The 24,210-nt window shown below is 41.4% G+C and overlaps 1 protein-coding gene across 3 annotated transcripts in view; it reads right to left on the minus strand.

The window, feature by feature from the left end:
* USO1 (USO1 vesicle transport factor) overlaps positions 1 to 24,210 on the minus strand; it is a 96,597-nt gene that overhangs the window by 57,962 nt on the left and 14,425 nt on the right. For all 3 annotated transcript variants that reach the window (XM_063610355.1, XM_063610354.1, XM_063610353.1), the window contains exons 2-3: positions 10,181 to 10,267; positions 10,036 to 10,100 (exon numbers count right to left, since the gene is read on the minus strand). In XM_063610355.1, the coding sequence (XP_063466425.1) occupies positions 10,036 to 10,100; positions 10,181 to 10,267 (152 nt within the window). The remainder of the gene's footprint in view (positions 1 to 10,035; positions 10,101 to 10,180; positions 10,268 to 24,210) is intronic.

Consider the following 24,210-nt stretch of genomic DNA (forward strand, 5'->3'; position numbering starts at 1 on the left):
AACTGTTCATATCTAGAGGAACAAAGTAGACTTAAAAATATAAAGAAAAGTAACTGTTATCTCTAGTTCAACTACTAGAGTGTTTTCTTCTTTATATATTATTTTCTTAAGAAAAAAATCTTACGGTGCCCGGTGTGGTTGCTCACGCCTGTAATCCCAGCACTTTGGGAGGCTGAGGCAGGTGGATCACCTGAGGTTGGGAGTTCAAGACCAGCCTGACTAACAGTAGAGACGGAGAAACCCCGTTTCTATTAAAAATACAAAATTAGCCGGGCATGGTGGTGCATGCCTGTAACCCCAGCTGCTCGGGAGGCTGAGGCAGGAGAATCACTTGAACCCGGGAGGCGGAGGTTGCAGTGAGCTGAGATTGTGCCACTGCACTCTAGCCTGGGCAACAAGAGCAAAACTCCATCTCAAAAAAAAAAAAAAAAAATTCTTATGGTGGCTGGGCGTGGTGGCTCACGCCTGTAATCCTAGCACTTTGGGAGGCTGAGGCACGAGAATCACTTGAGGTCAGGAGTCCAAGACCAGCCTGGCCAACATGGCAAAACTCCGTCTCCACGAAAAATACAAAAATTAGCTGCATGTGGTGGTGGGCGCCTGTAATCCCAGCTGCTTGGGAGGCTAAAGCAGGAGAATAGCTTGAAACCAAGAGGCCGAGGTTGCTGTGAGCTGAGATCATGCCACGGCCCTCCAGCCTGGGCGACTGAGCAAGATTGTCTCAAAAAAAAAAACAAACAAAATCTTATGGTAAACACATACTATTTATACAATTAGAAAGTACACACTGGGCGTGGTGACTCACAGGCTGGGTGCAGTGGCTCATGCCTGTAATCCCAGCACTTTGGGAGGCCGAGGCGGGCAGATCACCTGAGGTCAGGAGTTCGAGACCAGCCTGGCCAGCATGGTGAAACCCTGTCTCTACTAAAAATACAAAAATTAGCTGAGCATGTTGTGCGCATCTGTAATCCCAGCTATTTGGGAGGCTGAGGTAGAAGAATTGCTTGAACCCGGGAGGCAGAGGTTGCATTGAGCTAAGATCACGCCACTGCACTCCAGTCTGGGTGACAGAGCGAGACTCCGTCTTAAAAATTATTTTGTTTTTCAGAAATGTTGAGGGTCATCTTTTAAGATACTATTGAGAAACTAGGAATAGAAGGATAAAACACAATAAAAGGCACCTGTGAAAATCCCACAATAAAAGGCACCTGTGAAAATCCCACAACGAATACATACAACAGTGGAAAACTAAATGCTTTCCCCATAAGATCAGGAATAAGACAGAGATGAACCCTCTTATCACCTCTATTCTACATTGAACTTAAGGTTTTAGCTAGAGCAATATGTAAGAAAATGAAAGGAAGAAGTAAAACCACACCTACTCACAGATGACATAGTCTTGTACATAGACAATCTTAAGGAATCCATTAAAAAACTATTGGAATTAATAAATTCAGCAAAGTCACCAGATACAAGCTAAATATGCAAATATCATTTATATTTCTATATCCTAGCAATGAACAATCAAAAAATAAAATTTTAACATGATTTCATTTAAATAGCGTTTAAGTAACATCAAAAAGATTAAAATACTTGGCAGTAGTAAATTTTACTAAAGAAGAGTAAGACTAGTACATGGAAAACTACAAGACACTGTTGAAAGGAACTACTTAAGGCGCAAATAAATAAAAAGATATGCTGTGTTCATGAATAGGAAAAGAGTAATATATCCCAACTTGAGTCACAGATTTAACATAATCCCTATCAAAATCCTAACTGCTGTTTTTGCAGAAATTGACAAGCTAATCATTAAAGTCATACAGAGATGCAAGGGATCCAGAATAGCCAAAACAATCTTGAAAATGAAAGACAAAGTTGAAGATCTCACACTTTCCAATTTCAAAACTTACTAAGAAGTTACAGTAAAAAAGACTGTGCGGCACTGTGATATAGACACATAGATCAATAAAATAGAATTGATAGTCTAGAAATAAACAGTAATGTTTACTTCAATTAATTTTCAGTAAAAGTGCCAAGACCCTTTAATGAGGAAGGGATAGTCTCTTAAACAAACGGTGCTGGGTCAGCTAGGTATCAACATACAGAAGAATGAAATTGGGCACCATTTCACACTATAGATAAAAATTAACTCAAAATGGATGAAAGACCTAAATATAAGTAAGAGTTAAAGCTATGGAACTCTTAGAAGAAAACACGGGCTTAAATCCTTACAACCTTAGATTAGGCAATGGTTTCTTAGATATGACACCAAAAGCACAAGCAACAAAAGATAAAGCAGAGCAATTCAACTTCATCAAAATTTAAAAATGTTTGGCCACTTGCGATGGCTCATGCCTGTCATCCCAGCACTTTGAAAGGCCAAGGTGGGTGGATCATTTGAGGTCAGGAGTTCGAGACCAGCCTGGCCAACATGGTGAAACCCCGTCTCTACCAAAAATACAAAAATTAGCCGGTCATAGTGGCACACACTTGTAATCCCAGCTACTTGGGAGGCTGAGGAACAAGAACCGCTTGAACCGGGGAGGCAGAGGTTGTCGTGAGCCAAAATAAGAAACGTATCTAGAAAATACATATATATATATATATATATATATATATATATATATATATACATGTGTGTATATATATATATATATACATGTGTGTATATATATATATACGTGTGTATATATATATATATACATGTGTGTATATATATATGTGTATATATATATGTATATATGTGTGTATATATGTATACATATGTGTATATATATGTATATATATGTGTATATATGTGTATATATATATGTGTATATATATGTATATATATATATAGCTCTACAATAGAAAAGACAAGTAGGCCAGGTGCAGTGGCTCACACCTGTAATTCCAGCACTTTGGGAGGCCAATGTGGGCAGATGGCTTCAGCTCAGGAGTTCAAGACCAGCCTTGCTACCATGGCAAAACCCCATCTTTACTAAAGATACAAAAATTAGCAGGGTGTGCTGGTGCATGCCTATAATCCTGGCTACTTGGGAGGCAGAGGTAGGAGAAATGCTTGAACCCAGGAAGTGGAGGCTGTAGTCAGCTGAGCTCCCGCCACTGCATTCTCGTGTGGGCGACAGAGTGAGACTCCGTCTCAAGAAACAAACAAACAAAACACAGAAAGACAAGTAACCCAATTAAAAATGAGCAAAGGATATGAATAGACATTTCTCCAAATGGCCAATAATCACATGAAGAGATGGTCAACATCTTCAGTCATTGGGGAAATGCAAATCAAAACTACAATTAGAAAATGAGGCTGGGGTGGGCACGGTGGCTCATGCCTACAATCCCAGCACTTTGGGAGGCCGAAGTGGGTGCATTGCCTGAGGTCAGGAGTTCGAGACCAGCCTGACCAATATGGAGAAACCCTGTCTCTACAAAAAATTAGCTGGGAGTGGTAGATGCATGCCTGTAATCCCAGCTACTTGGGAGGCGAAGGCAGGAGAATCGCTTGAACCCGGGAGGCGGAGGTTGTGGTGAGCCAGATCGCACCACTGCACTCCAGCCTGGGCAACAGGAGTGAAACTCCATCTCACAAAAAAAAAAAAAAAAAAAAAAAAGAAAAGAAAAGACAATGAGGCAGGGCGCAGTGGCTCACACCTGTAATCCTAGTACTTTGGGAGGCCAAGGTGGGTGGATCATGTGAGGTCAGGAGTTTGAGAGCAGCCTGGCCAACATGGTGAAACCCCATCTCTACAAAAATACAAAAATTACCCGGCCGCCCCATCAGGGAAGAAGTGAGGAGCGCCTCTGCCCAGCCGCCCCGTCCGGGAAGAAGTGAGGAGCGCCTCTGCCCGGCCGCCCCATCTGGGAAGTGAGGAGCGCCTCTGCCCGGCTACCCATCGTCTGGGAAGTGAGGAGTGCCTCTGCCCGGCCACCCATCGTCTGGGAAATGAGGAGCGCCTCTGCCCGGCCACCCATCGTCTGGGAAGTGAGTAGCGCCTCTGCCCAGCCACCCCGTCTGGGAAGTGAGGAGCGCCTCTGCCCGGCCACCCATCATCTGGGAAGTGAGGACCGCCTCTGCCCGGCAACCCACGGTCTGGGAAGTGAGGAGCGCCTCTGCCCGGCCACCTATCGTCTGGGAAGAAGTGAGGAGCGTCTCTGCCTGGCCGCCCCGTCTGGGAAGTGAGGAGCGCCTCTGCCCGGCCGCCCGGTGTCTGGGAAGAAATGAGGAGCGCCTCTGCCCGGCCGCTCCGTCTGGGAGGTCTACCACCGAGGCCAGAAGCAATGTGGGGGCTGGACGTGGTGGCTCACGCCTGTGGTCCCAGCACTCTGGGGGGCGAGGCGGGTTGATCACTTCGGGCTAGGAGTTCGAGACCAGTCTGGCCAACTTGGCGAAACATGAAAAATACAACAGACAAACCAACCAACCAACTCAGTGACAACAAAACAGGTCTACCCTGGAGTCATACTCTAATTTTTTCTATTTTCCTCCCTTTCTGATCCTTTATCCCACTTTCTTTTTCTTCCGCTTCCTTCTCCCTCTTGTTTGTCAAATAGAGGATTGAGTTATTATCACTGATCCATATAAAGTCCCTCTCATTTATTTTAACTCCCACCCCCCATTTCTATTCCCCGACTTCCCATGTGCAACCTTCCTAATATGTTTGATACGCATCTTTTTGTTTGTATTTTTAGAAAATGTTTATTGTTTTTGTGTGCAAAAAAAATTAATAAAAAAAAGAAATAAGTGCTCAAGGTGATGGGAAAAAAAATAAAATAAAATAAAATATACATGAAAAAAAAAAAATACAAAAATTAGCTGGGCGTGGTGGCACATGCCTGTAATCCCAGCTACCGGGGAGGCTGAGGCAGGAGAATCACTTGAACCCGGGAGGTGGAGGTTGCAGTGAGCAGAGATCACGCCACTGCACTCCAGCCTGGGCAACAGAGCGAGACTCTGTCTCAAAAAAAAAAAAAAAAAAAAAAGAAATTAAATACCACTTTATACCTACTAGGATGGTTACTTTTTAATAAAGGTCAATAACAAGTGCTGGTAAGAATACAGAGAAATTGGGACCTTCATACATTGTTGATATAAATACAAAATGTTATAGCCATTTTATACAAGTATTTATGTTCTGTAGTGAACAGAGTTTGGCAATTCCTCAAAAAGTTAAACAACTAATCCCATGACCTAGCAACTGCACTGCTAGATACAAAACACAGTGAAATGAAAACATTTGTCCTTACAAAAATCAGTACATGAATGTTCATAGCAGCACTACTCATAATAGCAAAAAAGTGGAAATACCCAAAATGTCCAACAATTGATGAATGGGTAAACGAAATGTGGTATAACTATACAAAAGATTATTCAGTCATAAAAAAGAATGATGTACTAATACATGCTGCAACATGGATGAACCTTAAAATATTATGCTGTCGAAGCTAGAAACAAAAGCCACATATGGTATAATTCCATCTATATGAAATGTCCAAAACAGTCAAATCTATAAAGACAGAAAGTAGATTAGTGGTTGCCAAGTATGCAAGAGGGGGTGGGGGAGGAGAATAGAAAATGACAGATAATGAATATGGGATTTCTTTTTGGCATGATGCAAATGTTCTGGAATTAGACAGTGGTGATGGTTGTACAATTTTGTGAATATATTACAACCACTAAAACGTACACTTTAAAAGAGTGAACTTTATGATATATAAATTATATCTCTATTTAAAAAAAACCATTGAGGTATCACGGTTTGAAAACATCAGTGAGAGACAAGTTTTGGGCCCTGAGTATGGGAGTTAGGAGAATGAGTGGTCTCTCCGTAAGATGGTTATAGGGGGCTGGGTGTGGTGGCTCACACCTGTAATCTCAGCACTTTGGGAGCCGGAGGCAGGTGGATCACCTGAGACCAGCCTCACCAACATGGAGAAACCCCATCTCCACTAAAAATACAAAAAATTCGCTGGGCATGGTGACAGGTGCCTGTAATCCCAGCTACTTAGGAGGCTGAGGCAGGAGAATCACTTGAACCCAGGAGGCAGAGATTGTGGTGAGCCGAGATCATGCCATTGCACTCCAGCCTGGGGAACAAGAGTGAAACTGTCTCAAAAAAAAAAAAAAAAAAAAAAGACAATAAAGACCACTTTACATAAGAGATGCATTCTATTTTCCATATTGAGATGTTAATCATTTCATCATTAACTTTATAAGACTCAGTAATAAAATATGCATGTGATTTAACACTCATAGAATAAAGAAGATTGTAAGTACGTATAATCATCACACTAATCTGCTTCTTTTTTCCAGCTCTTCTAAAGGCCACCCACATTCTCTGGCTCATGGCTCCTTCTCTCCATTTTCAAAGCCACCAAGAGCAGGTTGAGTCCTTTTTTTCTGTCACTGCACTCTGACTTCCTCTTCTGCATTCCTGTTCTACTTTTTTTTTGAGACGGAGTCTTGTTCTGTTGCCCAGGCTGGAGTGCAGTGGTGTGATCTCGACTCACTGCAAGCTCCCCCTCCTGGGTTCTTGCCATTCTCCTGCCTCAGCCTCCCGAGTAGCTGGGACTACAGGCGCCCGCCACCACTCCCAGCTAATTTTTTGTATTTTTAGTAGAGACGGGGTTTCACTGTGTTAGCCAGGATGGTCTCGATCTCCTGACCTCGTGATTCGCCCGCCTCGGCTTCCCAAAGTGCTGGGATTACAGGCATGAGCCACCGCGCCCAGCCTTTTCCTATTCTAAGGACCCTGTGATAACACTGGGTCCACCAGGGTAATCCAGAATAATCCTCTCATCTCAAAGTCCTTAACTTAATCATATCTGCAAAGTCTCTCTCACTATCTAAGGTAAAATTCACAGGTTTTGTTGATTAGGATATAGGTATCTTTGGGAGGCCATAATTCTGTCTACCACAGTTACCTACTATGATGTTAATAACACAGACAGTCCTGATGCATCCAACTCACTTATTCAAATGCATTAGACTTAGTGGCTTTGAAAAGGTAGTCAATTTGAGTTACACTGTCTGGGGAGAAGAAAAAAGGTCCTAACTGTTATGGACAAGCAGCTGGGCATAACTGAAATATAAGTGAAAACGAGTCTATGAGGTTAGACAGGCAGTACACAGATCTTTAAAAAGCTTATATCTTTAGCTTTGTTTGAGAAACATGAACTTCACACTTCACTGAACTGGTGAAATGCATTAAATGAGAGAATGACTGAAGATGTGCATTTCAGAAGGATAATTCTTGCAACATATAGACTGAATGGAAATACAAAGAGACTGGAGGAAAATAATATTTTGGAGATGATGATTGTTTTAAACTTGTCCAAAACTTTTTGATTCACCTCTTTTTAAAAAAGTGAAGCCTAATTCTCCTCTCCCTAAGTATAGGCTGTACTTATTAACCTGCTTCTAACAACTAGAATATGATGGGATTGCCAGTACACGACTCTGGAGATTGAGTTATAAAAGGCATTGTGGCTTTCTATTCTTCTCTCTCTAGGATAGTTTGCTCTGGGAGAGCAGTTGCCATATCAAACAGCCTTACCAAGAGAGAAACATGGTGAGGAACTGAGGCCTCTTGCCAATAGCAATGTAAGACATCTTGGAATCAGATCCTCCAGCCCCAGTCAAGCCTTCAGATGACTGCAGACCTGGCTGATGGCTTCATGGCAACCTCATGAGAGACTCTGAGCCCACTTAGCTAAGTTGCTCCTCAATTCCTGATCCACAGAAACTATGAGATGATAAATATTTTATTTTGAACCACTAAATTTTGAAGTAATTTGTTACACAGCCAAAGATAACAGAGGCTATGGAAATTACTTAAGTGATTGACATTGAGCCAGAACTAAGGCCAAAAAAGGAAATGGAAAGAAAATAATGGACTCTAGCTGTTTTTTGGCCTGTGTAGGCATGATGGGTTCAGGAGAAGAATGAGTTCCCTAAGAATCCTCCAGTTTCTCACTTGAATGGAAAGATGCTCGTGACTGAGATGAACTTAGGGTAAAAGTGGTTGAAGGGGGCATGGAAAGCCTAGAAGGATTGGAGGACCAGAGATAAATTAACTTTGAACATTTTGAATTTGAGAGGCTTATGAGAGATCTTGGTAGAGTAGAAATGTACGATGCACAGCTAAAGCTTGTAAGACACATTCAACTGTAGCTAAGATCTGGAAGCTATCCATGCACAGTTAATGAAAACCAAAGATGGAGATAAAATCTCTTAAAAAGAAATTGAGGGCCAGGTGTGGTGGCTCACACCTGTAATCCCAGCACTTTGGGAGGCTGAGGTGGGCAGATCACCTGAGTTCAGGAGTTTGAGACCAGCCTGATCAACATGGAGAAACCCCATCTCCATTAAAAATACAAAATTAGCCAGGCATGGTGGCACATGCCTGTAATCCCAGGTACTCGGGAGGCTGAGGCAAGAGAATCACTTGAACCCTGGAGGCGGAGGCTGCAGTGAGCCTAGATCACACCATTGTACTCCAGCCTGAGCAACGAGAGTGAAACTCCATCTGAAAAAAAAAAAAAAAAAAAAAAAAGGCTGGGCATGGTGGCTCACGCCTGTAATCCCAGCACTTTGGGAGGCCGAGGCAGGTGGATCACAAGATCAGGAGATCGAGACCATCCTGGCTAACATGGTAAAACCCCGTCTCTACTAAAAATACAAAAAATTAGCCAGGCGTGGTGGCGGGTGCCTGTAAGAGGTCCTAGCTACTTGGGAGGCTGAGGCAGGAGAATGGCATGAACCTGGGAGGCGGAGCTTGCAGTGAGCTGAGATTGTGCCACTGCACTCCATCCTGGGCGACAGAGCGAGACTTTATCTCGAAAAAAAAAAAAAAAAATTGAAAGAGCTAAAAATGGGCTAAATGATGCTTCTTTTTCTTTAAATTTATATTTATTTTTTCGAGACAAGGTCTCACTCTGCTGCCCAGGTTGGAGTACAGTGGTATGATCACGGCTCACTGCAGCCTTGACTTCCTGGGCTCAAGTGATCCTCCCACCTCAGCCTCCCGAGAAGCTAGGACCACAGGTATGTGACAACACACCCAGCTGATTTTTATTTTATTATTCATATTTTTTGTTTTATTGAGACAGAGTCTTGCTCTGTTGCCCAGGCTGAAGTACAGTTGCGTGATCTTGGTTAACCGTAATCTCCATCTCCTGGGTTCAAGTGATTTCTCCCGCCTCAGACTCCCAAGTAGCTGGGATTACAGGCATGCACCACCAGGCCTGGCTAATTTTTGTTATTTTTAGTAGAGACCAAGTTTCACCATTTGGCCAGGCTGGTCTCAAACTCCTGACCTCAAGTAATCCACCTGCCTCGGCTTCCCAAAGTGCTGGGATTACAGGTACAAGCCACTGTGCCTGGCCTAATTTTTATTTTTTATGTTGCCCAGACCAGTATCGAACTCCTGGACTCAAGCAATCCTCCCACCTCAGCCTTCCAAGGTGCTGGGATTACAAGCTTGAGCCACCATACCTGGCAATCTTTCTCTTAAAACAGGCTCATATTTAACACTTAACTCTTATTACTGTTTATTTCTCTTTAAAAAGCAAGTCTGAATACCAAAATATGTATATTATATGTAAATGAATATCTACTTGCCCAGTGTGTAAATGAATACCATTTGCCCAGTTCAAACTCAAAAATCTCAAGGCATTGAAGAGTTGCTTTATCCCGTTTTTACGTCTGTTTTATGCTTAACACAGTGCTTGCACTCAGTGTCCAATAAATCTTTAGCGAAATGACAACTAAGTAAAAACTTAATAGCTTTAGTATGTCAACAACTTTTGGGGCCAGGCGCAGTGGCTCACACCTGTAATCCCAGCACTTTGGGAGGCCAAGGTGGGCAGATCACCTGAGCCCAGGAGTTCGATACCAGCATGGGCAACATAGCAAACCCCATCTCTACCAAAAAATACCAAAAAAAAAAAAAAAGCCATCTTTTGGAATAGTGATGCTGACTCTAAAACAAAAGTTGAAGAAAAATTAGGGAAAAAAATCATTAAACAGAGACTTACCGATCCGTTTGTAAAACATGAATAAGATGTTCCATAGCTTGTATACCCACTTCCAAGCGATATTTCTGCACATAAAAAATGCAAATGTTACTAAAGTAACTAATATCCAACTTAAGAAAATTAAAACATTTACAAAGTTACAAACCTTAGATAATGATTTGAGAGCACGAACGGCATTTCTTCGATCATCCAATAAAGTAGATGAAGCTACTCTGTCACAAAGCTTTTGAATCTGTCATGAAAAAATAAAATGGCATTAAAATAATAAAAAAAAGTGAAATTTTTGTCCCCTAAATTTATGCCATGTAATTAAAAAAAAAATCAGCACATGGGATGTAACAGAAATGGTCTTTCAGAAATCTAACTATGCATTTAGGTAGTATTATAATCTCATTAGAGATCAAATAGTTTTGCAGAGACTTAAAAAGTGGGAGGGGCTGAAAGAGAAGTCAAAATAAATCATATAAATTGAGGAATTAAAAGAAATAATTGGTAAAATCAGAGCTTTCTAATTAGGCCTATTATGACTGTTTGAACCAGGAGAGGAGTATAATCCAATACGGTTATGATAGAAGATAGAAAGTTATTTAAAATTTTTAAAATAGTAATTGTTTACATCATCTTTTCCCTAACATTTTCATCATATATCTGAACAAGAAAAGTCAAAACTTTATATCAAAACTTTTAAGTTTTGAGTGTGCCTCAAAATATACAAGGATGAAATGCTTCATTATAAAATAATTTATAGAAACCAAAAAAAAAATTTTTTTTTTTTGAGATGAAGTCTCGCTCTTGTCCCCCAGGCTGGAGTGCGACAGCGCGATCTCAGCTCACTGCAACCTCTGCCTCCTGGGTTCAAGTGATTCCACTGCCTCAGCCCCCCGCAAAAAGCTGGGATTACAGGCACCTGCCACCATGCCCAGCTAACTGTAGTATTTTTAGTAGAGACAGGGTTTCACCATATTGGCCAAGCTGGTCTAGAGCCCCTGACTTCAGGTGATCCACCCACCTCGGCCTCCCAAAGTGCTGGGATTACAGGCAGTGAGCCACTGTGCCCGGCCGAAACCAAAATTTAAACTGAATTTTAAAACGAATCTTGGCCGGGCGCAGTGGCTCATGCCTGTAATCCCAGCACTTTGGGAGGCCGAGGCGGGTGGATCACCTGAGATCAGGAGTTCAAGACCAGCCTGGCAAATATGGTGAAACCCTGTCTCTACTAAAAATATAAAAAATTAGCCTGGCATGGTGGCACGTGTCTGTAGTCCTAGCTATTTGGGAGGCTGAGGCAGAAGAATTGCTTGAACCTGGCAGGCGGAGGTTGCAGTGAGCCGAGATTGCACCACTGCACTCCAGCCTGAGTGACAGAGTGAGGCTCCGTTTCAAATAATAAATAAATAAAAATAAATAAAATAAAATAATTTGTAGAAACCAAAATTTCAACTGAATTTTAAAACAAATCTTGGAACATTATTAATAATAGGAAAAAACAGATAACAACTTAACTATCCAACATGAGAAGAAAGCTAAACAATTGTAATACATTCTTTGATGGAACGTCAAGTAGGTATTCAAAAGAATTAACTACTGATATGAAAATACCATGGTATAATAATGAGAGGAAAAAAAGCAAGTTATAAAACTAAATTTAAATTACGGATTCAGTAAAGCAAAAGTACCAAACTGTGCCTATAAAATTACATTAAAAAAGAATTTGGAAACCTAAAACTATAAAACTTCTAGTAGAAAGCATACGAGAAAATCCTCGTGACCTTTATTTAGGCAAAGACTTCTCAGATGCCACATTCATAAAAGAAAAATGTAGAATGGGCATGGTGGCTCACACCTGTAATCTCAGCACTTTGGGAGGCCGAGGTGGGTGGATCACAAAGTCAAGAGATCGAGACCATCCTGGCCAACATGGTGAAACCCTGTCTCTACTAAAAATACAAAAATTAGCTGGGTGAGGTGGCGTGCACCTGTAGTCCCCAGCTACTCAGGAAGCTGAGGCAGGAGAATCGCTTGAACCCGGGAGGCAGAGGTTGCAGTGAGCTAAGATCGCACCACTACACTCCAGCCTGTTGACAGAGTGAGACCCTGTCTCAAAAATAAATAAATAAATAAAAATTAAGAAAAGAAAAATGTAATGAATTACATTTCATCACTTCTGCTTTTTTTTTTTTTTTTTTACGTGGGGTCTTGCTCTATCTCCTAGGTTAGAGTACAGTGGTGTAGCCTCAACCTCCTGTCCTCAAGCAATCCTCCCACCTCAGCCTCTCGAGTAGCTGGGCCCACAGGCACACAACCACAACTACATCTGGCTAATTTTCTTGTAATTTTTAGAGACAGGGTCTAACTATGTTGCTCAGTCTGCTCTCGAACTCCTGGGCTCAAGCGATTCTTCCACATTGGCCTCCCAAAGTGCTGGGATTACAGGTGTGAGTCACCACAACCAACCCCACTTCTGCTGTTCAAAAGACACTATGAAGAGACTGAAAAGGTAAACCACAGACTGGGTGAAAATATTTGGAAAACATCTGATAAAGAACATAGTTTAGGCTGGGCATGGTGGCTCACGCCTGTAATCCTAGCACTTTGGGAGGCTGAGGCGGGCGGACCACGAGGTCAAGAGATCGAGACCATCCTGGCTAACATAATGAAACCTCATCTCTACTAAAAATACAAAAAAAATTATCTGGGCTTGGTGACGGGTGCCTGCAGTCCCAGCTGCTCAGGAGGCTGAGGCAGGAGAATGGCGGGAACTCGGAGGTGGCGCTTGCAGTGAGCCGAGATCGCGCCACTGCACTCCAGCCTGGGCGACAGTACAAGACTCCGTCTCGGGAGAAAAAAAATTAAAAAAAAGAACATAGTTTAAAAAACACTTCGGTCCTTTCTAGCTTGTCCAATTAGTATTTTAACTTTTGTTTTTTCAAGACTATCACAAAAAAGGCAAGTATTTTAACTTACTAAAGAATGTACTTTAGGCCAGGAGTTTGAGACCAGCCTGGGCAACATAGTGAGACCATGTCTCTACAAAAAATAAAATTAGCTAGGTATGATGGTGTGAGCCTGTAGTCATGGCTACTCAGCAGGCTAAGGCAGGTGGATCACTTGAACTGAGAAGTTAGAGGTTGCAGCGAGCTATGATCACGCCACTGCACTCCAGCCTGAGCAACAGAGTGAGACCTTGTTTCTCCATTAAAAAAAAAAAAAAGAAAGTATAAGTTTATTACATTCTTTAAAGATTCTGTACATTAAGATTTTGGCAACGCAAGTGTTTGCACCCTACGTATCTGAATGGTGTTCAATACATATAGCGTTTCCAAAATTATGTTTTGCAGACTTCTAGTGTCCCAGAAGATATTAATAGATTCCCTACGGTCACAGAACAAGTGGGAAACACGAGGTTATACGAAATTAACTCGGTTTGTGCACTGCATGATTTCTAAGAGTCTTTACAATTGCTGATTTGCATTTCTTCATACAGCAGATATAGCAGGATAACCAAGACTAGCTTTACATTCTTACTTTATTCATTCTAACTGTTCACATTTAAAAATCATTCATGGAAATGATACAATTTTCTCTTTATTAAATAACTGGTTGACACTTTTCCTAATATATACATATATATATACATATACATATATATATGTATATATATATTTTACCACTTAGAAAAACTACTTAGTTATCTCTTAAAAACATGAACCTCATTACTCTCAGCTCAAAGAATTTATTGGGTCAAAATAGTTTTCCAAAGCAAGACTGCAATTGCCTTTACTTAGGACTTGTACATCTTTTGCTCATTTTTTTAAGGTAGCTTATAGTTGATACTATGGATGGGAAATTTTTTTCCAGGCGTTCTCTGCTTCTTCTTAGTCTTAGACCCCAAGCACTGGTTCTAGATCTGGGATTCTTATCTACCTTGAGGTACTTAGTCCCCGTACCACACAGGGCTTGAATCTAGCCTCAACCTTACCTTTGGTTGGTGTATAAAGGTACTTGTCTCAAAATATAAATATCCACGTCTGGATGCTCTTCAATCATTACTTGCTAAACTCAGAAATATAACAACTGTTCAATGTTGGTAGAGAAACTTAGCTTTAGAAATACTGGAGGATGTCCGGGCATGGTGGCTCATGCCTGTAATCCCAGCACTTTGGGAGGCTGAGAGGGGTGGATTGCCTGAGCTCAAGAGTTCAAGACCAGTGTAGGCAATGTGGCAAAACCCCGTCCCTACTAAACTACAACAAATTAGCCAGGCATGGTCGTGCATGCCTGTAGTCTCAGCTATTCAGAAGGCCGAGGCACAAGAATTGCTTGAGCCTGGGAGGCGGAGGTTGCAGTGAGCCAAAATAACACCACTGCACTCCAGCCTGTAAAAAAAAAAAAAAAAATACCAGCTGGGCACAGTGGCTCACGCCTGTAATCCCAACACTTTGGGAGGCCGAAGGGGGCGCATCACCTGAGGTCAGGAGTTTGAGACCAGCCTCAACACAGAGAAACCCCGTCTCTACTAAAAATACAAAATTAGCTGGGCGTGGTGATACACGCCTGTAATCCCAGCTGCTCAGGAGGCTGAGGCAGGAGAATTGCTTGAATCCGGCAGGGGGAGGTTGTGGTGAGCCAAGATCGTGCCATTGCACTCCAGCCTGGGCAACAAGAGCGAAATTCTGTCTCAAAAAAAAAAAAAAAAAAAAAAAAAGGCCAGGCGCAGTGGCTCAGCAATCTGGGAGGCTGAGGTGGGTGGATCAGGAGATCAGGAGATCGAGACCATCTTGGATAACACGGTGAAGCCCTATCTCTACTAAAAAAAAAAAAAATACAAAAAATTAGCCAGGTGTGGTGGCGGACACCTGTAATTCCAGCTACTCGGGAGGCTGAGGCAGGAGAATGGCATGAACCCAGGAGGCAGAGCTTGCAGTGAGCCAAGATCGTGCCACTGCACTCCAGCCTGGGCCACAGAGTGAGACTCCATCTCAAAAAAAAAGAGTCAAAGGTGAATATAAGAACAACTTATGGCTGAGAATGGCAGCTCACACTTGTAATCCCAACACTTTGGGATACTGAAGTGGGAGGAATGCTTGAGGCTAGGAACTCAAGCCCAGCCTGGGCAACATAGTGAGATCCCATCTCTACAGAAAATAAAAAAATTAAGTGGGCGTGGTGGTATGTTTGTAGTCCTAGCTACTCCAGAGGCTGAGGTGGGAGGACTGCTTGAGCAGTTTGAGGCTACAGTGAGCTGTGACTGTGGATGCGTCACTGTACTTCAGCTTGGATGACAGAGCAAGACCCTGCCTTATAATAATAATTTTAAAAAGAACAACTTATTTACCTAGCACCATTAGACTGAGCTCTTTCAGATACCTCTGTCAAGCACCAAAATGGGCTTTTCATTTTAGTGATTTCTGATGGTAATCTAAAATTAGTTACAGGCTTCTCTGTCTTCATAAACAAAGAAGAATGTAATTATGAGCTTTCTTAGCATATAAATCTAAATCCTCCCAATATGATATAGAGGATGTCTTAGATATTAAATGAAATAATACATATAAAAGGCTTTATATAATACCCGGCACCTATGAATCTTCAATAAATGTTAGCAAATTTTATTATTACCAAGCTTATGACTTCTTTGTATTTTTCTTCCTTACATTATTCTTCTATCCTATCAGGCTTTTGGCTATCATTTCCATCATATATACCTCTAATGGACCATTCAAATATTGCAGATTTAAATTTGCTACTGAGCAAGGTACTAAATAATTAAGTTCAATAGTAATATGTCTATACCCCAAAATTACTCAAGCTTGAAATCAAGATCGAGAACACGGACTATGCAACTTATACTTTTGCTACCTTGAGGCCTTATTACCTCCTAACAATATTCTAGATGGTTGAAGTTTCTGAAAAAGTGATCTCTCTATAAGATAGCGTTATGTTTGCTATTTACAGACAACTGAAGCCAAATGAAAGGAAAACATATTACTTATGTTCCAAACCCTACAAAGACCTAGTCATGTTTTAGTCTATACACAAGTCTGTATTTTTCTGTTGATATTTACCAAACAAAAATTCTGTACAAAAGTACGCTTAGTTTCTATTCAGAAATTGTAGATCTCAAAACTATTATTCCATTTATTTCCTACTTGAAAAATCAACTCAGTGCAGTATAATTGTGCCACATTGTCCATTCTATCCTTCTTCCTTTCAGTTACTAGACGTCTCCGTGCTTTAGCTGGGCACATGGCTGTCCACCTATATGCTATTTTCAGGCCTTCCTTGCAGCTAGGCGTGGACAGAAACTATAATACATTCTGGCCAATGAGTTGTATCTTTAAGTTCACGTCCCTAAAGGAAGCTATTTGTTCTTCATTCTCTTTCTCCTTCCCCTGGCCTAGAACTTAGGCTGGTGGTTATTAGGCACCTTTAACAATTCAAACTACAGCAAGAGGGAGGGGACAGGAAGATGGCAGAATAAGATAAAAAGCAGCACCTGGTCCCCTGGAGCACCTGAGGAACAGAACTACATACTGTAGGGATTATCTACTAGCTTGGACTTTTATTAGACAAAGACATAAATTTCTATCTTGGTTAGATTTCTGTTTCCTGGCCTGTGTTACGGCAGCTGAAACAATGCCCAAACTAATAAACTGTTTTTTTTTTTGAGACAGAGTCTCACTGTCGCCTAGGCTGGAGTGCAGTGGTACAATTTCAGCTCACTGCAACCTCTGCCTCCTGGGTTCAAGCGATTCTCTCACCTCAGCCTCCTGAGTAGCTGGGATTACAAACATGTGCCACTACGCCTGGCTAATTTTTGTATTTTAGTAGAAACGGGGTTTCACCCTGTTGGCCAGGCTGGTCTTGAACTCCTGACCTCAAGTGATCCACCAACCTCAGCCTCCCAAAGTGCTGGAATTACAGGTGTGAGCCACTGCGCCCGGCTACAAACTAATAAACTCTTTATAAAGAATAAATGAAGGCTCAGAAACATAGCAGTGCACCCCGAAATACACTACCAGTTTGAGAGCAGAGTCTAGATCCTAACTGAGCTACAGATGTCTCACTCCAAAGTCCATACTCTTTCTCCTACGTAGAGAAATATGAGTCAGAGTATCTGTTGCAAACTACAGGGACAGCAAGAATTTTTTTTTAGTAACTAAAGGAACATAGTAATACAGTCCCTGTGAATAGCTCCATTTGCACAACTGTCTACTAAACACCCTGACAAGCCTTTGACTAAACTGCCCAGCCAGGGCAGTTCCTTGTTCTAAGGAAATGAAAGCCTCAATTTGGGAAAGTTATAATCAGAAGCTACTAACTGAAAAATATCAGTACTCTATATATACATAAAAAAGAAAGATTGCAAGAATTAATATACTCACTTTTAAGAATTAAACTAGCTGAGATAATAAGGACAAGGTGGAGTGGGGAGATTAAAGATAGAATAGGGCAGCTCATTACTATAACAGATAAAATAAGGTCAAAGAAGGCATTAATGTGATGGCAGTGGGCAAAGATTTGAAGGGATAAGGGAGAAGGTAAGGGAATAACGGAAGGATCTGAATTTAAGAGGCTTGAGGTCCTAAAAAATAAGACATCTGGAACAGTCACTATTTGGAATTCAACTTCTAGAAATTTGTTTTAGAGCAATATGTGCACATGTACAGCCACAAGTACAGTAACAATCACTGCAGCAATAGAAAACGAAACACATCAGAAGTATCTTAATGTCCATTCATGGGGGCCTTTCACTTTTCATTTTATACACTTACACAGCATTTCTTTAAACAAGCATGTATTCAGATATTACTTTTATAATAAAAAAAAAAGGGTAGGGGCTGGGCACGGTGGCTTACACCTCTAATCCCAGCACTTTGGGAGGCCAAGGCAGGCAGATCACCTGAGGTCAGGAGTTCGAGACCAGCCTGCCCAAAATGGTGAAACCTCGTCTCTATTAAAAATACAAAAACGAGCCGGGCGTGGTGGTGGGTGCCTGTAATCTCAGCTACTCGGGAGTCTGAGGCACGAGAATTGCTTGAAACTGAGAGGCGGAGGTTGCAGTGAGCCAAGATCGCACCACTGCACTCTGGCCTGGGCGACAGAGTGAGACTCTGTCTCAAAATAATTATTATAGAATCAAAAAACAGCAGTGAATAAGCCGGCTGAAGTCTGATATCATGAATGAGCAACCATCCTTCTGTATCTCAGTATATACTCTGGGGTTTAGGAAAGTTAAAGGTCAAAGGAATAATACAGTCTGAAGAATTTAGTGTGGTAACCCTGAGGTTGGTAATCCATTCTTTGTTCAACAAATACTAGAGTGCTGCCACACTTATGGTGGGGGGCCAAGATCAGTGCAACCTGAAGCAGTGGTTTACGATAAACTAACTTCAGAAACAGAGACTAAGCATTTAGAAACCTCTATAGACAATGGATACCTTTATGGCTGTTGGATCTAATAAAAAAAAGAAAAACAGGGGCCAGGCATGGTGGCTCACGCCTGTAATCCCAGCACTCTGGGAGGCTGAGGGGGGCGGATCACGAGGTCAGGAGATCCAGACTATCCTGGCTAACATGGTGAAACCCCATCTCTACTAAAAATACAAAAAATTAGCCGGCCGTGGTGGCGGGCGCCTGTAGTCCCAGCTACTCGGGAGGCTGAGGCAGGAGAACGGCGTGAACCCAGGAGGCAGAGCTTGCAGTGAGCCGAGATCGCACCACTGCACTCCAGCCTGGGCGACAGAGCGAGACTCCGTCTCAAAAAAAAGGGCTTGTATGTGATGTCATTATTTCTAGTAATTGATTTTTATTGTATTTTATAACAAAATGTATTTACTGGCCTATGACGAAATTTGAAAAACAAAACTAAAAAATCAACTGGTCCTTCACTACAGACAGTCTGGGAAACACCGTTTAAGTACTTAACATTTTGCAAGGCACTGGTCTATGCTGGGGAAATAGCAGAGAACCAGTACAGAAGGTACCTATTCTAATGAAACTATAATGGCAAAGAGAATATATTAAAAACAAGTACGACAAACACAGAAAGTGAGGGAAGTGAGACCGTGACTGAGTGAAGGTGCTACTTTGGACAGCATAGCCAGGCAGAGGGGCCTTAGCTAAACACAATTTTGGAAACAGATAGAAGTAGGAGTAAGGGTAACAAGAATGAAGCAAAAAGAAGAGTAGGAAAACCGACTCAATGAGTATGTTACCATCAGAAGGAAAAACAATTTAATTGTATAGTTAAAAGATATGCTTATTCGGCCAGGCATGGTGGCTCATGCCTGTAATCCCAGCACTTTGGGAGGCCGACACGGGTGGATCACGAGGTCAGGAAATCGTGACCATCTTGGCTAACACGGTGAAACCCCGTCTCTACTAAAAATAAAAGAAAATTAGCCAGGCATGGTGGTGGGTGCCTGTAGTCCCAGCTACTCGGGAGGCTGAGGCAGGAGAATGGCGTGAACCCGGGAGGTGGAGCCTGCAGTGAGCCGAGATCGTGCCACTGCACTCCAGCCTGGGCAACTGAGTGAGACTCCGTCTCAAAAAAAAAAAAAAAAAAAATATGCTTATTCACTTTCCCAGATGGGATCCTGAAGTAGGCTTTGTTGCTGGAACCTCATTCTCTTAGAAACCGACCAAAGACGCCAATTAGTAGTTTCAAGTGAAATTCATACACTCACTGGTCATCTGAAGTCACAAACTCTTATCTTAGTTCTCAACACTCTCATCTACATGATGGGAAAGTTGGGAAGGATGTAAAACATTTAGATATCAGATTTTAATGTCATCTAGCACCTTATCAATTAACTCTTTGCTGCTATTAGTGATCAAAAGAGGGAGTTACAACACAGAAGAAATTAATCCACTCTATTTTCATGAAAAAGTCAGAAATGTTTGCCCCTAGGCCTTTTAACAAAGTATTTCTTATTTCAGCATACTACCAAGGCACACATTTCAACCATTCTGTACTCGAAACAAGTAATTTTTCCAAAATTTCACCAACTGAATAACACATATGTAAATATAGTCAAGATATGTAAGATTACAGAATAGAAAAGTGTTAACAAGAAACAAATGCTTCAGCCTACTTGTTTGAAACAAATCTCCAATACCTACCATTAAAAATTTTAAAATACGCATGCCCTACATAACAACATTCAAGTCAACAATGGATTACTGCACAGATGTCCCATAAGATGATAATGGAAATGCAAAATTCCTATCACCTGCCGATGTCCTAGCCTTAGCACAACACATTACTCATGTGTTTGTGGTGATGCTGGTGTAAACAAACCCACTGCACTGCCAGGCTTATGAAAGTATGGCACAGACAATTGTGTACAGTACATAATACTTGATAACTAACAAATGACTGTGTTACTTGTTTATGTATTTACTATATTATATTTTTGATGGTTATATTAGAGTGTACTTCTACTCACAAAAAATAAAAGTTAACTGTAAAACAGCCTCAGGCAGGTCCTTCAAGAAGTATTACAGAAGAAGGCATTATTATTAGAGGAGTTGACAGCTCTATTGCATGTTACTGCCCCTGAAGACCTTCCAGTGGAACAAGAGATGAGGGTAGAAGACAGTGATATCGATGACCCTGCCCCGTGTAGGCCTAGGCTAACAGGTGTTTGTGTCTTAGTTTTTAACAAAAAAGCGGCCGGGCGTAGTGGCTCGGGCCTATAAACCCAGCACTTTGGGAGGCCAAATCACCTGAGGTCAGGAGTTCAAGACCAGCCTGGCCAACATGGTGAAACCCCATCTCTCAAAAATGGAAAAATTAGCCAGGCACGATGGCAGGTGCCTGTAATCCCAGCTACTACAGAGGCTGAGGCGGGAGAATTACTTGAACTCGGGAGGCGGAGGTTGCAGTGAGCCGATATTGTGCCACTGCACTTCAGCCTGGCTGACAGAGCAAGACTGTCTCAAAAAAAAAATAAGTTTACAAAGTAAAAATTTTAAAATAGGAAAAAGCTTATAGAAGAAGGATATAGAACAAAAATATTGTACAATGTGTTTTAAACTAAGCATTATTACAGAAAGCTTTAAAAAAAGTTTAAAACTTTATGAAGTTAAAAAGTTATAGTAAACTAAGGTTAATTAATTACTGAAGAAAATTTTTAAAAATGAATTTAGTGTAGCCTTAACTGTATAGTGTTTATAAAGTGTACTTTATATAATGTCCTTGGTCTTCACATTCATTCACCACTCACTCACTTGACTCATCCAGAGCAACTTCTGGTCCTGCAAGCTCTATTCATGATTAAGTGACCTATATAGGCACACTATTTACTATCTTTTATGCCACATTTTACTGTAGATGCAGATACACAAATATTTACCATTACATTATAATTGCCTACAGTATTCATTACAGTAACACGCTGTACAGGTTTATGGCCCAGGAGCAATAGGCTACACCATACAGCCTAGGTGAGTAGTAGGCTATACTATCCAGGTTTGCTTTAAGTACACTCTAGGATGTTTGCACAACAAAACTGCCTAATGATGCATTTCTCAGATTTTAGCGGCGACAATGAGCTACCAAGAACTATCACAGTTACAGATTTTTATAAAGAAACTCATTTGTGTAAATATATATATTGGTAAATACAAAAGACAACACTGTAGAAGGATGTACACCACACTTTATTAGAGATTACTTCGAGTAATGCGAAGTAAGATTGTGAAGGAAGAAAGAGGCAATTTTAGACTACATACTGATTTGGATTATTTACAGCAAGCAAATTTCCATTATTGCTTCAATAAATAAAGAGAAAAAAATAAAAGAAATTTCCATATTAGATCTTGCTTTTATTACCTACTCTAAAATACCACATGATTGACTCACTATTCATCTGCTTTATGAATACAACTGTTTGTTGCTATTTGCAGTAGCTATGTTTTATAAAGTTACCATGAACACTGAATTAGTGAATACTAAACCACTGCTCCAAGGCCAGGGCAGTAGTTCAAGTCTGTAATCTCAGAGTTCTGGGAGGCCGAAGAGGAGGATTGCTTGAGGCCAGGAATTTGTGATCAGCCTGGGCAACACAGCTAGATCTTGTCTTTATAAGAAATTTAAAAATTAACCAGGCATGGTGGCAAGTGCCTGTAGTCCTAGCTACTCAGGAGGCTGAGGCAGAAGGATCGCTTGAGCCCAGTAGTTTGAGACTGCAGTGAGCCATAGTCATACCACTGAACTCCAGACTGGGTAACACAGTGAGACCCCATCTCTAAAAACAAAACCCATTGCTCCTAGAGAACATACAGGGTTAGTTTCCTGCAAGCCTCTGATCACATTTTCATCAACTGATCAATATAAAACCTTTTATGTGTATTTCTGTTTAAAGACACCCTTTTTAAATTTTTTAGAGATGAGGGGTCATTATGTTGCCCAGGCTGATCTTGAACTAGTGAGCTCAAGTGGTCCTCCTGCCTCTGTCTTCCAAAGTGCTAGGATTACAGGTGTGAGCTACTGCATGTGGCCAAAGACATCTTATTTAATATACATCCTTGACCATTAATATTGATCTCATGGCCAACAACACTATAACACATGCCTCAATGATGCTTACCTAATATACATATCATCTCTGTAAGGAACGTCACAGCCATCTTGTGCTTAGGAACACCAGACAACACTACACAGGGTCTATTTTTAATAGGGAAATCCCAAACAAAACAATACAAAGATGAGGCTGGGCGTGGTGGCTCACGTCTGTAATCCCAGCACTTTGGGAAGCTGAGGTGGGTGGATCACTTGAGGTCAGGAGTTCAAGAGCAGCCTGGCCAACATGGTGAAACCTCGTCTCTACTAAAAATACAAAAATTAGCCGAGTGTGGTGGAGCATGACTGTAAACCCAGCTACTCAGGAGGCTAAGGCAGGAGAATCACTTAAACTAGGGAGGCGGAGGCAGAGGTTGCAGTGAGCCGAGATCACACCACTGCACTCCACCCTGGGGACAAGTCAGACTCTGTTTCAAAAAAAAAAAAAAGAAAAAAGAAAAAGAAAAAACACAAAAATGCAAAAAGCATAACACTAAATAGACCATGAAAGGACACATTTACAGCATGAGAACTGAAACAAGAAGGCAAAGCATCACCTTCTTTGACCTCAGTTGGAGATGTGTATGTTGGGAGAATCAAATTTTTCACTGCTGTACCATCTACAAATAACCATAAAGTGCTCAAAGTACTGATTTGTGTGATACAAATATATTTTAGTGAGTAGGTGAATTTGCAAATAAGAAATTGACAAATAATGAGGACAGACTGTCCCTTAAATATAATCTTTTTAAGTAAAATTCATTATCTGCAAAATGGAAAGATAAAGTAGAATAACTCTAAGGTTACTTAATACTCAAAATTTACACCACTTTAAAAAAAACTTGGCCGGGCACAGTGGCTCACGCCTGTAATCTCAGCACTTTGGGAGGCTGAGGCAGGTGGATCATGAGGTCAGGAGTTCGAGACCAGCCTGGCAAACCTGGTGAAACCTTGTCTCTACTAAAGATACAAAAAATTAGCTGGGCGTGGTGGCGGGCACCTGTAATCCCAGCTACTTGGGAGGCTGAGGCAGGAGAATCGCTTGAACCCGGGAGGTGGAGGCTGTGGTGAGCCTAGTTTGCGTCATTGCACTCCAGCCTGGGCAAGAGGGTGAGACTCCAAAAAAATAAACCAAACAAAACAAACAAACAAAAACAACACTTGGCCAGTCAGGTCTGGCAGAACTTAAAGGATAAAAAAAAAATATATATATATATATATATATATATACTTGGCCTGGCACAGTGGCTCTTGTCTGTAATCCCAACACTTTGGGGAGCTAAGTCAGGAAGATTGCTTGAGCCCAGGAGTTCAAGAACAGCCTGGGCAACATGGCGAGACCCCTATCTCCATTAAAAATTTTTAAAAATTAGCCAAGCATTGTGTTGTATGCCTGTGGTCACAGCTACTCAGGAGGCTGACGTGGGAGGATCACTTAAAGCCAGGAGGTTGAAGCCACTGTAACCCATGTTTACGCCACTGCACTCCAACCTGCAAGACAGAGCGAGATCCTGTCTCACAACAAACAAACAAAAAAACTTAATTTTTTTTTTGAGACGAAGTCTCACTCTGTCGTACAGGCTGGAGTGCAATGGAGTGATCTTGGC

This window comes from Symphalangus syndactylus, chromosome 10 (assembly GCF_028878055.3).
Source record: "Symphalangus syndactylus isolate Jambi chromosome 10, NHGRI_mSymSyn1-v2.1_pri, whole genome shotgun sequence".
Taxonomy (NCBI): Eukaryota; Metazoa; Chordata; class Mammalia; order Primates; family Hylobatidae; genus Symphalangus; species Symphalangus syndactylus.